General features: G+C 39.1%; 1 protein-coding gene across 2 annotated transcripts in view; it reads right to left on the bottom strand.

Moving 5' to 3' along the window:
* Window positions 1-1743: 1743 nt before the first annotated feature.
* Window positions 1744-21350, bottom strand: part of SRGAP3 (SLIT-ROBO Rho GTPase activating protein 3) — a 216288-nt gene continuing 196681 nt past the window's right edge. For both annotated transcript variants that reach the window (XM_081955048.1, XM_081955049.1), the window contains exons 19-22: window positions 19993-20173; window positions 16596-16745; window positions 13782-14109; window positions 1744-6614 (exon numbers count right to left, since the gene is read on the bottom strand). In XM_081955048.1, the coding sequence (XP_081811174.1) occupies window positions 6198-6614; window positions 13782-14109; window positions 16596-16745; window positions 19993-20173 (1076 nt within the window). In that variant the 3' untranslated portion in view covers window positions 1744-6197. The remainder of the gene's footprint in view (window positions 6615-13781; window positions 14110-16595; window positions 16746-19992; window positions 20174-21350) is intronic.

Below are 21350 nucleotides of genomic sequence, written 5' to 3'. Positions count from 1 at the left end.
CAGGATTAACTATAGTACTGCTGATGGCTACAATTTTTATCAGCAGTTCATTTTTAAAAGGGACCATATTACATATGAGTCTATGGAGATTCTCAGTCATCGAGGTCATGTTTGTACCAAAGGTGCTTTTTCAGGACTTTGTTTTTTCTTTTGAAGATGTTTTGCTTCTCATCCAAGAAGCTTCTTCAGCTCTGAAGCTGAAGAAGCTTCTTGGGTGAGAAGCAAAACGTCATCAAAAGAAAAAAACAAAGACCAATTTCCTCCTGAAAAAGCACCTTTGGGACAACCATATTCCATGTTTATCCAACCCATGAGTGAAGCAACAAAATGAATGAACAATACTCTGCTGTATAGGCCTCCTATGCAACCCAAGTTAAGAAAAAAAAACTTCCTTAAAATGTCTAAAATGGTATTCTCTTTGAGGCTTATTTTTAAGGCCATTTAAGAGGGGGGGAAAGGCAGGGATTGAACATTTGCTGAAATATCAGTCTTGAATTCTAAATCCTGCTAGATGGATTGCTCAACATGAGTTTAAAACAGGTAACTTCTACAGCCAAATGCACTGCAATAGAACACATAAAGCTAGGATAGGCAATAATAGCCTTACTTTTATGACACTCTAGAAGTTGAGGTTCCAGAATGTAACAGAATTTGACAAACTCAGCAGCTTTGAAGATGACACTTAGTAGAAAAGTAATCATCCCATTTCTAAATAGATTTCTGTTAAAAGTTTGTTTTAAAACTAGTTATAGAAGAATAAAATATTGAGGTGGCTATTCTTCAGAATTCATGCCTTGTCCATTTTCCCATTTGCCTCACTTTTTCCAATATCATTACAGTATTACTTTTCATATTATTCATCAAAGCTTCCACTCCTTCTCAGCTATAAATATTGTGCCAGGCCTGCAGCCAGTTCCTTTTGGGATCTTTGGCCTGCCACACTAATATTCTGTTCTACTATACTGTTTCATTAGTGGGGGATTGGGAGGGGGAATAGTAAGGAGTAGAATGTGTTGTTGTCAAAATAAAAATTCCTTTCTAGAATCCAAGGTCATCCTTTGTCTCTACACCTCTGCACCTGACCGGAACTGGATGGGTGGAACTACCAGCATGGCAATGGAAGATTGGACCATGTGATGGACTTGTGGGTTTGGGGGCAAGATCATGAACTTTCAACTGGGTAGGGAAACTCCAGGAAACTCAGATTCGGGTTTCCCCCAGACGTGCCAAGATGACTCTCTTAATAAATTGGAACTTAGAGCAATACTTTGCCTTGGACTCTGATTTAATTTTGGATGTTATTTGGGATGCTGACATTAACCCAAATTTGAGTTTCCTGGGGTTTCCCCACCCAGTTGAAAATTCATGATCTTGCCCCCACACCCACAAGTCTATCACATGGTCCAATCTGGCAGTTCCACCCATCCAGTTCCGGTCAGGTGCAATCATACTGGACCACGATCTTAACCCTCATCGAAAGCCTGCTACAGAAACCCCTGCTAGGAGACCTTTGGGCCGCCGAACGCATTCTGGGATTTATTTCTGGAAGAATGTGAGAAATAGGCATAACCACTGCTTCAATTATTTAAGTTATTAAAAGTGTACATTTTTGGGTGTTCGCGAAGTTGGATGTCAATTTTATTCATTTTACCTGCTTTACATCCACCCAAGTATTTGCATTTTTATAAATAATTACATGTGCTACAGAACACTATTGACTATTAAATCATGACCGGAATAATATTTTGAGAAAAGGTAAACTGTTTATTCAACAGGATGAGTCTGTACCCAACCAGTGGTTTGATCTACATGGCATTATAGCATACATAACATAGGATCCAATCAGATACTCTAACTGAATGGACTTTTTTTTTAAAATCATACATTACAGAGACAATATTCATAAGAGGGACAACAATCATTATATAGGGCAGCCAACCAGCAGTTTCCTAGAGTTTTCTGGCAACAACAAGAAGCAGCCACTCAGAAGCAAACTGGATTCAGGAGGCCTATTGCCATACTATGAAAAATGCAGCACTGATAATATAGTCCAAAATATCAGATTTTCCAAAAAAAATGGGGAATTGTTTAGTCTAAAAAACAGAAAAGTGCACAGTCCTTATATTATTAAAGAATCTTTAACATTTACATAGTTTGCTTAGGATAGTTTCTGTACATCAATAATATAAGGGCAGGTGGAATTGCTTCTAAGTCAGCACCATAACATATTTCACTTGGCTGAACAAAAAGAGTGCCTTCACAAGTTATAAGATAAGAGAACAGGCTAGGAGAAGAAAGAAGTCATTTCCCTTGTAAGCTAAAGTAACTCCAACTAAGCATGACATACATTTATGGGAAAAGTCAGTTACTTTGCCTTGGTGGACAGCATCAAGTCCATCACTCCTAGTTCTTACGTAAAAATGTGTGGTCTTGCATTTTCTTCATACAATTTCTATAAATTATACAAATCCCATCCTCTACCTCAGAATGGGACAACTCGCCACAGCCAACTCACCATGGCCAACTTGCTGTGGGACAATTTAACAATTCAATTATATAAAATAATTTTTAAAATGCTTTAACTTTTGTCCCTCCTTTTGCACCCTTTCTTTAATGACTCTATTCCACCATTTCTTTGATATTAGTGTAACACTTGTCCCACAGTGAGTTGTCCCTGGGAAGTTGTCCCTGGGAAGTTGGCCATGGCAAGTTGGCCATGTGAATTGTCATAGACCCTCTTTTCCTAGCTTCCTATATAATGTCTGGGTTTGGTCCAATGTCAGCCAACAGGAATATTCTCATTATTTATCATTAAGGACAGAGATAGTGTCATTGTTTAGCTACAGGGGTATTCTCAACAGAAATAGTGTCTTTATTTAGCATTCTCATCAAATAGCATTGGGGGGGGGGGACTAAAGAATTAGTCAGTAAAAGAAACTTTATTTTTCCCCTTTAAAAGTGAGTTAACAAGTGTTTCCCACTCCTCTTTCTCTTACACACATACACACCAACACATTTTCTTCCCATTTGTACTTGTATATATTTTACATTCTCCCTTGAAATCTTTGCTGGGTTGGGTCAAGCCATGCCCAAATGTGTCTGAAAACATAGAGATGAATCTATCAAGAATTTCCCTTGTGCATGACAATCAGAAAACGGCACTTCTGCAGAACAAAATATGTTTAAAAGAGAAATTGCTGCCAGCTGAAGCCTATGCAACAGGGACACAAGAATTTCCTATCAGGAAGTGTGGTCACTTCATCAGTTTCATTCCAAGTCTTGTTATTTAAAACTATGAACAGATGGACAAAGGACTCTTTTGCAATTCCTAATAGTCAACACCAATTTGACAAGACAGAATAGGGGTTTTTTTCTTAAAAATTAAAGACAATCCTTGTTCTTATAAGAAAACAGAAGAAACTGTACAAGAGATATTTTGATATGTCCATCTCTCCCAAGCACATTTAATCCAAAGATTTGTTCCGGTGCTCAAAAGGCACTTAAAGAGTTTTTTTTTTAAAAAAAACAATCACTAACAACCAATATAAAAGAGAAACAAAAATAATTTAACAAAAGGTATAATGTAGCCTATCTTTAAGGAGAAAAGTAAACCTTCAGATAATTCTTCGGCTCTCATCATTTTCAAAAATATGTGTCACACACCTAAATGTAATCAAAGCATCTCTTCTCCATAAAGCAAAGTAAGAAAAAATATTACTGGCAATGAAAATAGAAGAGTTTGCCAAATGGCTCTCCCTTCCCCACCTGTCCAACTTTGCAATATCCAACCTATGCAAAAACTACATTTGTTGGTTCATTGAATTAGGGCAGCCCCCCCCCCAATCTTTGGGGCACCAGGGACCGGTTCCGTGGAGGGAGCTTTTTCTGTGGACCGTAGGAGGCGTGGTTTCGTGTGCTGCCTGTATTCCGCAGGTAGGGCTTTGTTCATTTGCATGGCCTGTTTTCTGGCATGCCACGGACCAGTGCCGATCCACGGACCTGGGTTGGGAACCCCTGAACAAGGGGCTGTTCCTATGCTAAGGAAGGCTCAGGGACATGTAGGTAATTTGGGAGGGGGGGATTAAAAGAATTTCATAAATGAAAAACTAGCACGGTTAACTAATCATGGCATTAAAAATGCCTACTACATTAGCAGACATATAGATAAACACCATTTATCATTATATTATTATATTGAGGAACAATATTAGAATAACTACATACATTCCTTTCACGCTATATTATATGAGAAGGTCAAAATTCCTTCAGGATTGGAGGTTGTTTTCATTTTTACTGATGCATTTCTAATATACTGAATTATCTATTAAGTGCAAGGATGTGGAGTCACAGGGCCGCAATTAAAATTTAGCATGAAGAAGAAACATTACAGTTCAGCAGATATTCTTCATACTGGAAGCAAGTACAGCAATATATAAACAGGCTCGAACAGGCAAGGGGCAGATTCATGAAGTGAAGGGTTCACAGATGGGATACAGAAAATGAGATTCACACAACGTCATGGATGTTCACGTCATAGATGAAAAGGCTACTTCATAGAATATGTTCCTCTTCTATGCAATTTCTGAAAACAGATGGTATTAGGAATCAGAGGATAAATACGCTTAATTTTTCCTCCTTTGGCAACATGGACTGCAATGCTTACAAATTAAAATTTGGCTGAAAGCATACTATGAGTTAAACATACAGCAAGGCAAATTCAAGTTACTAAAATTGACCTCTAATGAGAAATGGAAAAACATTTACTTTTGTTTCAAGAGCTGGCCATTGCAAAATAAATTAAGAGATACCAAGCAGTGGAACATGCAGATGGATGCGAGTGTGCAGTTTCAGTAAGATTTATCCACGTTAGAAAATATAAGTGTACTGATTGAAAGGAAACAAAACTATCCTAGTTGAAGGGCTGGTATTAGAGACCTCTGATCATAAATGCTGATTAAAAAAAAAGCAGCAAGTAGAACCTTGAGTTCAGTGAAAAGGAAAGAAAAAAGGCAAGCATGCAAATTGCTAGAATTCTTGGTTGTTGTTCTTTGTTTTGCTTTCTTTCTTTTTTTTTTGCCTATATTAAAGTATAGAGACCAATTTTATTTCTGTAAGCCCCAAATCACTGTATATTGTTACAGTAGAGAAAGTGCAAATTGTCATCCTATCAGTTCAGATATATGCTCAGCTCAATCAAGTATGGATCGTGCTGTTCATGCAAGGGGATATGGCCCAGAAAACCCCTTATATACGGCTAAGGAACTTTAAAGAAATATAATTTTATTAAAACCCTCCTTGCCTGTTTTAATCCAGATTAAAACAGATTTTCCCCCCAGAGGAATCATTAGCAAAAGGGAGATGAGAGAATAAAATATTTCAACCACTATATAAGGTAGCCTATTTATTTATTGTTATCAACCAAAGGTTAAAGTCCTCTTCTGTTTTGAAAACAGTGGGAGTTGAGTTTCTTTTGTACACATGTAATACTGTGCTACAACATGAAGTACATACAAAACATCCTAGATTTCCCTTTTATATAAGGGGAAATTGTACCACTTTTTACTGTTTGCATCCACATCTGGCACACTTCTTTAACCAGAAAATGACAAGTTTCCATATTCCAATGAAGCAGTCCTTAAGAGATGAATTTGAAGACAGAAATCCACCCATCTATGAGAACCGAATTGATCATCATCATCACCAAACAAATTCAGTATTTCCAGTACAACTAGTGTTTCTTCTCATTTGTAACTCTAAAGCCAAACTGCACCGATACGAAAATTCAGTTCACAAACTGATCAATAGTCTATTGCTTGATGTATAGTTGCTGTGTAATTCACACACACAGGCAAAAACACACTCTAGCAGATACCTAAGGGTGAGGTAAGTCTATTAAATTGTTACTGGGCTACATAAAAGTTTCATATATATTTCTAGACAGGCTTGAATATTCCAGTGGTAATTACGTAAGATGACAATGGGTAGTACCAAATATTTTCAGCAACGTTGTTATATATGTAAATCCTTAAACCACTTCTACAATCCCAAATATCGTCTTTTTTTTTTTTACAAGAGCCACATTTTCCCTGTCTTTTCTTCTAAGGATATCATTTGTACAATCATACTGCTTCCTTCTCAAAAGAAATGAAGATCAGAATGATCCATCATTTTCCCAAAGAATTCTCCTTTTGCGAGAGCTACATTGTGCCAGATTTATCTGAAGAACTGTTAGGAAAGAGCTTCTCTGTGGGTGTCACCGCAGGACTCCCCATTCCTGAGCTGCTACTGCTACTTGATCGATGCTGGACAACAGGTCTGATGGGGCGCATGGGCGGGGGCCTCAGCTGCGCTCCTGCAAGCCGGGCTGAGAGAGCAGGTTTAAATGTCGTCATCATTTCAGTGGTTGAGCTGCTGCTCCGCCTCATAGCGGCATCAGGGTCTCTGATCATGATGGTATGAAGGGGACTGGCGGGTTCAGAATTGACTGAACCAATTTGTGGGTTCTTCATTGGTTCAAGAGTGTCCAGGACAACATCGGGGGCTTGTTTCACAGTATTTTGCCTTTCAAGCTCACGCAGCTCATTCAGGGCTGTGTTCATGGTTTTTTCAATGTCCTGTAAAGACAGAAATACAAACAGAATGTGACCATTCCTTGAATTAGATGATGATCTAGCTTCTTTTCTTATTTACTTGAGGCAGAAGGTTTGATACAGATAACCTTGAGTAGAACAATCGCTCATGAAATAATTTGCATGGGACCGATGACACTAACCAAGTCTCTGCTTGCCGTAAAACTACAACATATACATTTCATACTCATACAACGGTCTAGGAATTCAACCCTCCTCCAGGCTGGTTCTCCAGCTACGAATTGTAAGAGCTGAAGCCCAAGAGACCTGAAGTGCAAAGACTGGAAAGAGCTCACTACACTGAGACACACTGAGAACGTGAAAAGTTATTTTTGAATCCCATTTTGTAGGTAACTCTCAAAATTTCTAAATAAAAATATGACATTTTAGATACAATCCAATTAAGGACACAGTAGAATTGATAAACAAGTAGATGCAATATCAAGGGAACATGGCTAGTGTACCTAGAGGCTGCATTTCTGATTTCAAATGGATGTGAGCTCTTTCAACTATAACTTAATTTCCACAATGCAATTCCACTTCTTTCAGTTTTGGTATGGCAGAATATCAGGTCAGCCGTTCTGCTTAAAACTGAGATGGTAGCACCACCTATCTTATCTAATTAATATTTTTTGTCTCCTGAAGTATCTTCTTCGATGGAAGGTTTTAAGCTTGCTGAGTATTTGCATCTTACACGAAGCTATCTCTTCTATGTATTTATTATTTTATCAAATTTATACAGCCACTCATATCACACAAGGGGACTCTCTGAGTGGCATGCAATAAAGCCAACAATTAAAGCAGAATATAAAAATGAATCAAAACCATTAAATAATTAACATAAATAAAACAAGGTTGTCAGAGGGTTAATAAGATGCCATACAGCATTTGGGTGGGTCCACCTGCCACCAGGGATGTTCCAGAAGGCAGAAAAGACTTTTTCTCCTAGATCCTGTCAGATGGAACTTCTAAGCAGACAAGGCCTGCAACATGCCTCACCCAGTAGAAGTACCAGGTAGAAGTAATTGGGGAGAAGTGTTCCCTGCCATTGGAGCCTAATAACTGCCACTAAGAGGGGAAGAGGACAGGGGAGTGAAACACTGACAAAAGAAATGAGAGTGAAGAAGACAAAATAAATGAACAAGATAAAAACATGATAAATCTTTGTCAGGGTACCAGCTTCAGTCCCTTTCTGAAGCATATGGATATGGCTACAGCCATCTACGCATTAATCATGTCCCATTTCAATGACTAGAAGGCACGGTAATTGGTTGCTGCCCTTGAAGAATAATAGGGGCTACCCTTGTAGAATGTCCAAAAACCACAGCTGGTACAAATTATTGGGAGCCAGATTGGCTTTCTTGTGTACATTTTATGAGCCATAGTGTACCAATTTTAAGTCAACTGCCCTGGCTTCTAATTAGTTTCATTTATGAGTGATTCCCCCCTCCCGACTCCTGCTGTGCTGCTTCATCATGGGAGAGGGCAGCTGTTCCTGGGAGGGATGAGTGAAGAATGCAGAGAGTGAATGCCAAGAGTGCATATTCCCAACAGGGGTGCCCATGGCATGAAGGTCATCCCAGCTGCCCAGTTAAAGCAAGCAGGAACCTCTATTGGGCAGCTGCAATATAGAAAGATGTCAGAGGCATCACTTCAGTGACAATGGCAAAGCCATCAATTCCCACTGCGCAGGAGAAGATAATGGGAAACCACTCCTGTAGTTTTACCAGGAAAACCACATGGATAGAAAATATAAAATTACTGACAATATACTGCCAGATGATGCTACTGAGGAAAAAGATCTTTCAGAGTACTAAGGGGGTTTAGGTCATGGCAATGGCAAATCGTTTTAAAATATCTTGGGAAGAAAACTGCAGGAATCTCTGTCCAGGCAGTCCCCAGGAGTCAAAACCAACTTGAAGGCACAACAACAACAACAACAAATATTAATCTAGAAATAAGGATGAGTAGAATAGCATGGTCTATGTTCCCAATAGGGTGATTTGTCAGACCACAAAAGGAACACTACAACCTACATCCTTCTCTAGAAATAAATGAAATGCTCTTAAACGCACATTCCAAAGAAAACATGCAAATGAATCAATGGATGTTTTGCTGGCAACTACAAAAAATATTATTTTGTCATGCCTGTAATATCCTTAGCACTCAGCTAGCACACAGCTTCTGCACCATTTTGTAGACCAAAAATTGAATAATGGATGGATGGACAGACGGACAGACAATATATATATATTTATATTTAAAGAAAGATTGTGTGTGTGTATGTGTGTTCCAAGCTTTTGGAAAACAATATATTTAACAATATACAGTGTGTGTGTGTGTGTGTGTGTGTGTATGTACGTATGTATCAGTGATGTACGGTGAGGCTGGTGACGTCATCAAATTATCATCATGAAGGGAGGACTGTGACAACTTTGATCTTTGCAAGCGTGCAAGCAAAATACCCCAGGATCGCGGTGGCGGGGACAGCAACTCCTTCTGCTGCGCTGCGGAGAAGAGCCACAGGAAGGAGGGGAATGGGACTACGTGTGCAGGAGGCTCCTCAGCGCCAGCCTCAGATCAGCGCAAGCTGCGGTCCCCTTCTCCTGCACATGTGGTCCCATTCCCCTTCTTCCTGAGCCAACATGAAGGGGACTGTGCTGATCTGAGGCTGGCGCTGAGGAGCCTCCTGCACACATGGTCCCATTCCCCTCCTTCCTGTGGCTCTTCTCCGCAGCGCAGCGGAAGGAGTTGCTGTCCCCGCCACCGTGATCCTGGGGTATTTTGCTTGCATATAGTTAAAAAGACAGGCTTAGCTTTGAGAGATCAACTTTGACAGCAACTAAATGAATAATGGATTGCACCACATTCAGCAGATGAAACACACCTATAGCGCCTCTTAAAAGAAGTCAGACTTGAATTGTGAATAACACTGTTTACTAAGAAAACTCCACTGTGCATAGATATATTGATGGCAATAGCTTTTTTTATATGATTCTTTTGTCTGTCCTCATTCTTGTCATATTTCGTTTCAGTGCATGATCCCTAAATTCTAACACTCTGGATTTCTCCCACCCCATATTTGATTTTGTGCAGTCTGATTCCTCTTATCTATCTTCAATTTATTCTAAAGAGACCAAAACATTTTACTTTTGCTTGTAAGAGACTTTTTTTTTAACCCTACTAATTGTTTTGGCTAGACTTTATAATTAAACTACTGAAGTGATAGATTGCTTCTACTTTTTACGATCAATAATAAAGGAACAAGTCGTCAAGAAATATGGCTTAGACTAGCACTTGGTAGAGCAGCAATGAAGAGCTTGGAAAAGACATTAAGATGCCATGATGGATTTATATCTATGAAATCTGTGGTAGTGCAAGCCATTGTATTCCCTGTAACACTCTAGGGCTGTGATGGCAAACCTATGGTACACCCGCCACAGATAGCACGCACAGCGCTCCCTCCCTGTGGGCATGCAAGCTGTCACCACAGCTCAGGTCCACCACACATGCACATGTGTCTCCTGCTGACCAGCTGATTTTTGGGTCTCTGCCACAAATGTGCAGGGCCGTGGCATATGTGGGGGACATGCATGCATGCAAGAGGAGGTGGGGGTTGCACGCACATGCATGGGGGGTGGAGGAGCTCAGGGGTGTAGCGCCCCCCCAGACCATTTTTGGTCCCACAAAACGGTGCACAGGGAAGTTGCATGTGCATGCGTGGGGGGGGGGAGCATAGGGGGTCATGTGCACATTGCATTATGGGTATGGCATGCACGCTTTTGGCACATGGCGACGAAAAGGTTAGCCATCACTGCTCTAGGGAAACGAGAAGTGGACTTTGAAGAAGCAGGAAAAGGAGAATATTGATGCTTTTGAACCTCAGTGTTCAAAAAGACTCCTAAGGATATTATGGACAGCCAAGGAAACAAACAAATGGATTGAACAACTCCTCTTGAGGCAAAAATGGCCAGGATCAAATTACCATACTTTGGACACATTATGCAAAGATCCATGTAGCTCTCTGAAGAAGGTGGAAGGAAAGAGAAGCAGACAATGACAAGCAGCAAGATAGAGAGATGCCGTTATAGCGAAAAAGAATGCACTGTTGGATCAAGTTAGGAGCAGATAGTCATGGAGGAAATGTATCTCTATACGAGGTCACTTCAAGAGTCAACACCAACTAGTTAGCACATAATCAGTCAATCATTCCGGTCATTCATTCTTTCTATAGTTCACCTCTTGAAGCCAAAATGGAGCTCCAAATGCAACGTATCATACATTTCTATAATGACGTCACAGATTGGCAGTTTTATTTTTAATCCCCTTCTGAACTGTTCCTGCCATGGAACTGGTATTTTTGCCCTGTGCTTTTTTTTTATTTAACAGCAGTTGCACACTAGGCTGACATTTATGCCTACCTCAAATATCCCTTTCCTGAATAGTCTTTACTAAATCGGAACCCGCAAATACTGTATATGTGATATTTAACTTTGTCATCATGAATCACTTTCTTATTTCTGTACTATTCATCAGAACAAAATACTCAGATACATTTTATGTAATTTTGGGAAAGGTCATTGATAGACTGACATTTTAGAACAGTTTTACGACTCTATCTCTATGCATGTTTGCGGAGAAAGAAATGCTATCAACCTTAGCAGAATTTGTTTTCAAGACTATGCATGATTCTGCACTCTAGCATAGTTGAATTCAGTGAACTACTATATGAGATTCAGAATATCAGGTTGCACTCCAACATTAAATATCAGTGAGAAATGGTTAAATTTAACCAGGATAGACTAATTCCAATCTTCCTTAGCCTTTTGGCCTCCAAAGAATTGTGAATCAAAAGATACCAGGTTGGGGATCATTAGGATGATCTGAAATTTGACTGCATTGCAGGAATTGTTATGCATTTATATAGAAATATATATGAAAATTCCTTTTTCATATTTCTTTTCAATTATATTTTTGTTTGTTTTTCTCTATTGCTCACAATTCTTTACTAACCTTTTGTTACTCTACTCCTTTCCTTGAACATTATACTGCTTTTCTTCTCCAATGTATATTTTTGGTACTTCCCCCCCCCCTCCGCTAATTAATAAGAGGCTCTTTATGTCACATTTTATGACAGAGATAAAGAAGTTGGAAGAATCATCCCTTTCTTTGGAGTTCTCCCTACCTGTTACAGAATTTTGAAATGCTTGATTTGTAATTGTTTCTCAGTTTGCTTCCCTACCAACTTGAGAAGCAGCAGCCTACACACACAATTACCAATTTTTGTTTAAATGATTTTTAGAGCTTTGGACAGAGTCCTTGTCATAGGCATGAAATGCTTACCGCTGTGTAAATTAAATGGGGGAGAGGGAAGCTCCCTTTCCACTATAAAAAGAAAATGGCAATACTAAAACTAAATCCAGTGATCTACAAATCACCAGTGGCTTTATTTAAAAATGGAACGCCGCTATCCGTTAGGTTTTCTGTAATGGAAAGTGTCATAGTACTAAGCAAAAAAGCTAAGAAGTGACAGCATAATCACTCAATCAACAACCCACACAGAAAAAGTCGAAAGATGTCAGCCTGAAAATCAACAGGTCCGCTAACCTTTGAGCAACCCATGCAGCTAAAAGAAAAGAGACGCTCAGCTGAACCTGCACATATACTGTATGGCCATTTATTTTATGTTCAGCCCATAAATTCTACCTACTAAAAGGCTTATTTGCCATTTCAGTTTTTTAAAAACCCTCAGCAAAGATTATTTCCCTCTGCCATTTTTTTTCCTTGATATAAATCAGCAATCTTCTGATATACAGTATAAGGAAAAATATTTGAGCTGGAAAACGTTTGACCTCGATAGATCCGCACAGCCTGTTGCTTGAGTCTTTTTCATGTGATAAATAGAGAGAATGTCCTTTGTGTTTAGCTCAGTTCCAGGTGGCTTCATGGAGATATTGTACTTTCTTCAGAGAGGTTTTTTTTAAAAAACCTCTTAGTCTAACTTATAGAACTCGCATTTTCTGATCCAAATCAGGAATCAAATCAGTCCATCCTAATATTAACCAGGTCCAATCCTGCTTGATCAACCAAGCTTCAGCTGGATGTGATGTGGCCCGCCAGCAGAGCCGGCAGTAGATTGGGGAGGAACATGGGCCAGTCATGGAATCTGAGGAAGGCTCTGATGAGGGCTCTGTGTCAGAGGCAGAGAGGAGGCCAGAGCCTTATGCCAGTTATCAGCTGCCTTCAGGGTCAGACATCAGTGAGGCAGATGAACAGCTGGAGCCTGTTTCCAGTGTATGCATGCGCACAGTTGCCAGATGAAGGGAACAGCTAAAGAACAGGGATCAATTTGTGAGTAAGGCCAGATGATGAATGTCCCCTCCCAGGGGAAATAAAAAAGGAGCAAAAGGAGAGTGGAGTTTGCAAGAGACAATTAGTTTGCTTAATTGGTTTGTGACTCTCTGAGACTCCTTGCCAAGTTTTGCAGATATCGGCCTGTCAGTTCTCCAAGCCAGATAAGGTCTGTGACTGTAAATTCTCCCTTGAAAGACTTTGCTGGATATGAATGAGCAGTATTCACAGTAAATTAATAAAAGGTTTTTTTGTCGTGACAAGGAGTTTGGTTCATGCTCTCGGGAAGTTTTGGTCAGAACAGGATGCTATGACATAATCTTCACACAAGTACATACATACACATGGCACTAACCCAAGGGCTCACAGTTGTACAACAAATGGATTTTCATCAGGACTGCAAAAACAAAGTTTGAGTTATTTAAACTCTCCCTATCCCTCAAAAAAAAAAAAAAAACTGTTGATTAGCAGTGTTCTGGGGATGCAGAAGAACAGTGAGAGCATGTGTTAGAGAGGCTACTCTTAACCAGGAGTATATTCTTAACTTCCTCTGAAGGCAGCAATTTCACTAGGCATATGAAAATAGTAATTTAAAAAAAAGACTTCTATTGTGAAAGACAGGAATGTACCATAAGTAATAAACCATTTGATGTTGGGGAATTCTTGATGCACATTGAGTTCAGAAACGAATAACCCTTAAACCAAGCCATTATAGATTTATTTTTAAAAAAATACATTGCTAAATATCTGATGTATCTAAAATTTCTATAATATGCAGTTTCTACATAGCTTTTCTCTTACCTCTGCCAGTGCTTCAGCCTCTAGTGATTTCTGATCACCAAGACTACTATGCCGAGTTGAGCTACAAGTAGACCTCAGTTGATGGCCGTCGCTCAATGTCTTTCTGTCTGGATAATTGATACTGCCAGCACTTCCAAATGTTGCCATCCTACGTTTCTCTGGGCTTTCGATCCTACCTCTATTCAACGGCAGCATGTGAGGACTGCTAGGACAAGCTGCTGCTCGAGGAGGAGTATCTATTCCTGGACCAAAACCTCTTGGGGGGCTGTGCGTATCACCACCACTTCGACGGCGAGGGATTGCTGCTCCATCAGATCTTAACCTCACCCTAGAAAATAAGACCAACACTCTTGTGAAATCATTGCTCCATGTTTTCAAATTCAGCTGGTCTGATAAGTAAATGTTCATAGAGCTGTTTTAAAGAGGGGAATGTAGTGATTGCCTTGAAATGTCAAGTTGAAGAATCAAATCTCTGAACCTTTCCTGTGTGGGCTAGTACAGGGCTCTCCCTTATGTTGTTTAACATCTGGATATTTGAAGCTGTCGGGCTATCTTCTATTAGTTTAAGGTAATGGATTATCAATAAATAAGCAATACATATTTTTATCCTGACCTGTGATGATTTTTTTTACTCACTATCTAGGCTGTTAGGGAATGAATGGGATGAAAGAAGCTTAGACTGATTTCCATGAAAACAAGACTGTTTGATCAGAAACCATCTGGCTCATTATCAACTGCAGGTTAGAATATTCATGACTGGGAGAGACATGGTAACAAGATCAGCCAATGAATAGACATAGCAACTAACTCAGCCAATGGGAGCTTGAACAGATCTGAGTCTGTGCTGAGAATCGAAACTGAAACTACTCTGTCTGCTCTGAACTCTGAAATGAAATTAACTGTTGTCTCCTGCTTGTGTTCTGCTTGTAACTTCTACCACGTTGAAAGAATCTACCATTGGTATTGTACATTTATTCATCTGCTATTATGTATATAAAGAAGTTAATGAATCCAACTAAATCAGTTATCTGTGTGTGCTTTCTGTATTTGATTTTTCTGCAATAAAGTCACACATCTTCTGAAGGAACAGATCTGTGATCTGGGAATTCTGTCTTCATGGCTTCTGCTTGTTTAACAGATAACATCAATGATCAGAGATGCCTTCACCCCACTCTGTCTGGAGGGGCAGTACTACTATTTTTTGGAACAGAGATCCCTGGTCACCTAAGTCTTGCTCTTGTTACTTTGAGGCTGGATGCCTGCAGTAAGTGTTAAGGGTGGTTCCTCTGAAGATAACTCGAAATTTCAGCTAGTATAAAATAGGATAGCTAATGACTGCAAGAGGTAGGAGCTATTTTAACAGACATTGACATTGAGTCTTTATTGATTATCCCTTGGGCCATATCAAAGTGCAAAGTTCCAGAAACAAATTATTACTAAAATTTGTTAAAAGCAATATTAAATGGAATTTGATAAAATACAATTTAAAATGGAATTGGAATAAAATACAGTCTAAAATGAAATTGGAATAGAATACAATGATGTAATATATAAATAAAATATGATAAAATTATATTTTGGTATCACCCCTGCAATCTATGCCAATCAGACCCACATATGCAGATCTCAACCAAACCATTTTGTTTAAGTACTGTGCTGTGTTAAATGTTATTTTCTGGCCGCACAAAAAGTAAGTTGTTTTGATATGGGGATCCTAATGGGTCATTTGTTTGATATATAGACCAAGGTACCTCTCTCTCACCCCCTTATACAAGCACCAATCAAATAGGAGGTGACTCAAATCTTCTACTTCTGCCGCTCTGCAGAGGGGCTCCTTGTAAGGTATAGAATGGAATCTTCCATATCTGACCATTGTGTCAAGCTGTTCGACTCTTGCTCGCGTAAATATCACCCTAAGATATTTTGGCAGTTGTAACTTCAAGTAGCTGTCTACTTGAAAAGTATGTTTGTATTTACTCAGCCATTTCAAGTTACCCACCTTACTATGTATAGTTATATCATTTTGTGCTTCTACAATATCCTTAATTCTTTGGGCAGCTCTTTTTTTGACTTGTTCTCCTGTTACGCAAGAGACAGGAAGGCCACAGCTTCTTACAAAATTTAATCCAGGAGATTTGTGATTGTAATTTTATTTGCTCTAATAGACATAACTTGGGGATATTTAAACAGAATTACATCAGTATTGTGGGCACTGCATTGGTAGCCTATTTTTTTCCAGGTTTATTTCAAAGCAAATTCCTGCAAGGGACTGGTACAAGCCACTTTTGGGACAGACAGTCTGTTCTGAGAAGAATCCATGCTCTTATGACCCTCTATGATCAAATCAGGATGATGTTCCTCACATTTCTGTCTCTGAAGAAGTTACAATTATGAGAGTGAAGAAGAAGCAAGTCTTTTCAATGGCTGCTATAGTGTTATACAATGGCTTGAACCCTGTGGCTCACTTCTAACCTTTACAAAACAATGGATACTATCATTCTTCACTATATGTTTCGAGTTTAATGTTTTTGCAGGTGCTAATAATTTTAATAATTTCACGTTATCATAATTTTTAAGATTATTTTTGTTGCTTACACTATAATAAGCAACCTAAAGTCTACTGGCTTATAGTGGACACAGTGAAATAAATCAATATCCCTACTTCTTCCAGTTTAAATGTGACGTTAATTGTGCAAGTCAACTCACAACTTTCCTATAATCTACGTATTCAAATTGTCATGCCTGTAGTGAGAAAAGAATGGGGAAGAGAGATAATTGCATCCAAATGAGAATAAAATATTGGGTTTTTTTTACCGTCCCATTACTCCTCCAAATCCATAGTCTGGAAGATGATCAGTTGGAGACTGTATGTCATTCTTAGATGAGGCTTTATCATCCAGCAGAGGTCCACTGCTTGCTTCACTGTCTGCCTTCTGGCTAAGGCTGTCGGAAAAGGCATCATCCCTGTGAATAACAAAAATCTCTGTTAGGCTGAGTTTAATGCTTCATACTTAGGAAAGAAAAACTTGTTCATTAATTTGTGCCAGCGGGCGGGTAAAACAGCAATGGATTTGCTGTGGTTAACCTGTACAATAAAGAGTTAAAGGAACTAGTTATGTCTAGCCTAACAAAGAGAAGGAGTAGGGGTGACATGATAGCTGTCTTCCAATATTTGAAGGGCTGTCACAGAAGGGATCAACTTGTTCTCCAAAGCCCCAGAAAGCAGGACAAAAAGGAATGGCTGGAACTCATTAAAATCCAATCTGGAACTAAGAAGAAATTTCCTGACAGGGAAAACAATTAATCAATGGACAGCTTGCCTCCCAGAGTTGTGAGTGCTCCATCACTGGAGGTTTTAAAGAAGCCATTGTAAAGTCATTGTACAGGATGAAATAAGGCCGTGGTGGCAAACCTAAGGCACGCATGCCAGAGGTTGCTCTTTGTGGGCATGTGCACCATCGCCAGTTGCTCTTTTGGTTTCCGGTTTGCGCATGCGCACCGGGCAGCTGATCTTTGTGCGTGCCGTAGCCACAGAAACCCAAAGACCACCTGGCCAGTGTGCATGCATGTGCCGAAAATCAGAAGACCAGGTAGCCGGCACGCGCATGTGCACCAGCCAGCTGGTCTTTGAGTTTCTGGGACTCTTGTGCATGTTTGCACACACATACACATTCCAGTTTGGGCACTTGGTGCCGAAAAAGGTTCGCCATCATTGGTATAAGGTCTCCTGCCTTGAGTATGGGGTTGGACTAGAAGATTCCTTCCAGTCCTGTGATTCTATTTGATTATTTAGGGGTATTGTATATCAGGGATATCAGAAAAGCTTGGGTTTCTACCCTGTTAGCCGCTCATCTTTGAAAACTTTACATAAATCCCCTGTACAAAATATACAGGCCTAAACATACTTTCTACTGCTATTTCTTTTCCCCTCACTGGGTAACAATCAATATTTAGCGCATGTCCCTAACTTATTGAGAAGAATATGTTAAAAAGATAGATAAACAGTAGCAGCCACTTCTAGAATCTAGTGAATCCGTTTTAGAAAAAGAAGAGTCTTGGTCAGCCTGCATTTTTAAGAAAAAATCTTCCTTAGCTCTTTCAATTAAAAGGTTTCCACAGCTGTCATTGCACATATATTTTTCATATTCCAGTGAATGTTTCTTTTTCTTTTTTTTAAAAAAGGACTCAATTGGCTGCATCACACTGATAACACCGTTTCAAATGTCAACATGGTTAGCTGTCAACAATGGAATTAGTTGCCAACAATGTGTCCACAGCGATCATCTATATCAACTATTTGGTGGTGGTGGGGAGGTCTAATGGGGAGCAAGGGATGAAATGGATGACGAAATGATGTTGCAATGACGCATGTAGGAAATGCTGGGGGTTGTGTTTTGACATCCTAAGACATCGTTTGTCATTTTTCATCTTCACAGTTAGTAGTAGATGCCTAGGATCTGTATTTAAATAGGGAGGGGGAGAATAACACAGAGCCTTCAAGCTTAATTGAATTTCAACTCTCCAGTTGAAATTCCGCCGCAGAGCCCAGGTCAACTTGGCTTCCAAAACAGAAGGTTTGTTTTAGAATTTCTTGTTACATAATTAAAATTATTGCTTGTAAAATTAGAAGAAATTCTGAAGACCAGAGATTATATTTTGACCTGAAGACATGTTATACTTTATGGATAGAACAGAAATATCTATTCCTAACCTCATTTCATTACCACTTAAGTATGTGGTCCTCTCTGGTTATTTAGGTATCAGATTATATCAGATTATTACTGGATCACAGTAATAATCTAGAAAATCTAGAAAAGACTTGGGCTAAATTATGTTCTAATTTTGTCACTTGGGCATAACAATTTCCTTGAAGATTTTGGAAACTAAAACTACCCATTGTGATGCAAATAAAAAACCTAAAAAGGTGGTCTAGAATTCTTTTCAATTTTATTTTTGACTAAGACAATTTAACTCTGAGGTTGGTTGTAATTTTGAGAATCCCTTCCACATTTATTACATTACATTTACATTATAAATCACTGGGTATTGCAGATATCTATGTTCTTGATTATACTCCTAGAGCCTAGATTCCATCAAGAATTGTGGGCTTCTTCTGCATATGGATGATCACATAATGTATTATCACATACAACTGGAACACAATGTATTGTATATCTTCGTTGCTTCTGCTGCTAGTCCTGATCTTTTATATTTGCGTATCTATATACTACTAAAATTCTAATTTCTGTTTGATCAATTGGAAAGTACAGGGCAATAATTATTGAACCAAGGTAACTCAACGGGCTAATTGATAGACTCCTGTCGGAATGAAATTTGGGGAAGTTGTGGCCCCTTCAGCATACCATGTCTTTTGACTACACTTCCCAGAACCCTGGAGGTTGTATGGTGTAAGGGAAGGTGAGACAGCCAAATCCCCACTCTCTTTGCCACCTCCATCTGCAACTCAGTTGAGTGGCGATTGCCTGCTTTAGAACTGAAACCAAAATTTGAAATCCCTTAAAAGTGGTGAGTGGATGAGGGAATGACAAAGGAGCAACTCAAATATCTGATGGCAAGAAAGAGCTAGCTGAGTGCACTGGTGGTCAGCAAACGAGCCTTTTTCCTCCTTGGAGGGAAGGAGTCCTTGGGATACATGGGATGAGGAGGGGGAAAAATTTCCTTGTGGTTTATAGCTCTTTGTTCTTCCCCCCAGAAAACAGACAGGCAGTTCTGCAGGTGAACGAAGGAGGAAAAAGAGTGATTTATGAGCTCTCTGCCAGCTTCCCACAAGCCATGCCAATGGGGAAATCACTCCTATTCCCTCTGCTCTTTTGTTCACCCATAGTCACTCTGCTTCTCTGTTTAGGTAAGGAAATTTTCTGAAAGGATTAGCCCATGGGTTACCCTAATAGTTCAAGAAGTGAGATAGCTCTTTGCCTGAAATGCAGCTTATAGCAAACAAACATGTATATGAGAGGAAGAAAGATAAGGAAAGAAGAAAATCAATATATAAAATAACAGCAATATCCCAACTCAGGCAAAAGCCATGAATGATATACCAATTTCCCATTTTCCTTAGAAAAGAAAAGCAAAAATTGTACTTCATATACCTAAGTGTCTATTTAGCCTCTTGAAAAGACCATCGTATAGTTTTATCTTTTTTACAGAATACAAATACAAACTGCTGTATGATAAAAAAAAAATTACTTACATGTCTTGTACCACAATATATTGATGTGGTATGAGACCATCTACGCCATTATGGCGACCTTCCCACCAGTCTTCAGATGCCCGATGGTACAAGAGAAGGGAAGCTCCTTTTTTGAAGGATAATTCACGTGGGGATCGTCCAGTATAGTCAAACTTGGCGATAGCTTCAATCTGTTCCACTTCTACAAAGTTGGGTGAACAGCAGTAGAAGAAAGATCAAATTACAGAGAATTGATTAAAATTCACTATAGTTTGTTTAATGCAGTAACGTATTCCTGGAACGGCGTGAATGTTTCTTATCTAAATGTATTTCTGTGAAGGATATTTTTTCTACTTTCCCTAGGAAAGAGACTGTTGTCACCTTAATGCTAAGGTACTACATTGTAATTTAAGTGCAGGTGGAAGGGAGGGGTAGTAGCTGACAGCTGGGATAAGATTCCCTACATTTTGATAAATTGAGGGGGTGGAATCTTAGAGTCCCGGGAAATATGAAGTTAGCTTAAATCCCTCAGGAGACAAAGTGGTGATTTGACCTTAACTTGGTGGCACACAATCAAATCAATCATCACTTCTGATGAAATTCTAATAAAAGCTGTTTATCAGAGGCAAAAATGGGAGAAGCATATCTCTTTTTAAAAGTTATAATCTATCTCCAGCGAAAAGCAGCAAATAAAATAAAAATACCCAAGTTTATTAGCCCTAGCCCCCAAAATACATCTCTATAGTTTGAAGAAATTTATACAGGGCTATCTAATGCAGTAATAAACAGTTCTGCGTACTATGAAGCATCATCTTTTTAATAAACTCCTGGCTGACTGCCATTCAAACCAGAATGTTGAATAACATGAACCTTAATCAGATCCAGCAGAACAATTTTAATGTTCTTGTCTGTTTAAAGGCAGAAAGTAACAGACTTCTTATGAAACAGATTTCATATGTTATCATCTTGGTACAGTAATACTGAGAAATAGCCCTCAGTCTAAATTAGCTGGGCCTCTACATTTTCTGCTAAAATGCTCTTTAACATCAGCTGGACATTATATGGGAATTGTGGCCCTGAATGTCTGAAGAGAGGCATTTGGGAACGGTTACCTTACAATATCTGCTTTTGTGTGGTTCAAATGAAGCAACTTTTAGTAGTAATATATAGTGCCAAGATGACTTCCAAAAATAGCCACACAATCTAGATAAAATATCTAATTCCCCATCAGTACGCTGGACCAGGTATGTGGAATTAGACTCAGAGATGTTATATAAATTCTTAAAATAAAACAGCTCTTCCTCTCCATGCTTGTGTTATGGTTAATCACCCAGAAACTCCAATCAAAACTATTAACATAACCATTCAGGCATAAAATT

The sequence above is a fragment of the Natrix helvetica genome (genome assembly GCF_964273705.1).
Source record: "Natrix helvetica genome assembly, chromosome: 1".
NCBI lineage: Eukaryota > Metazoa > Chordata > Lepidosauria > Squamata > Natricidae > Natrix > Natrix helvetica.
The sequence above is the reverse complement of the archived record's forward strand: the minus strand, read 5'-3'. Positions and strand labels throughout refer to the sequence as shown.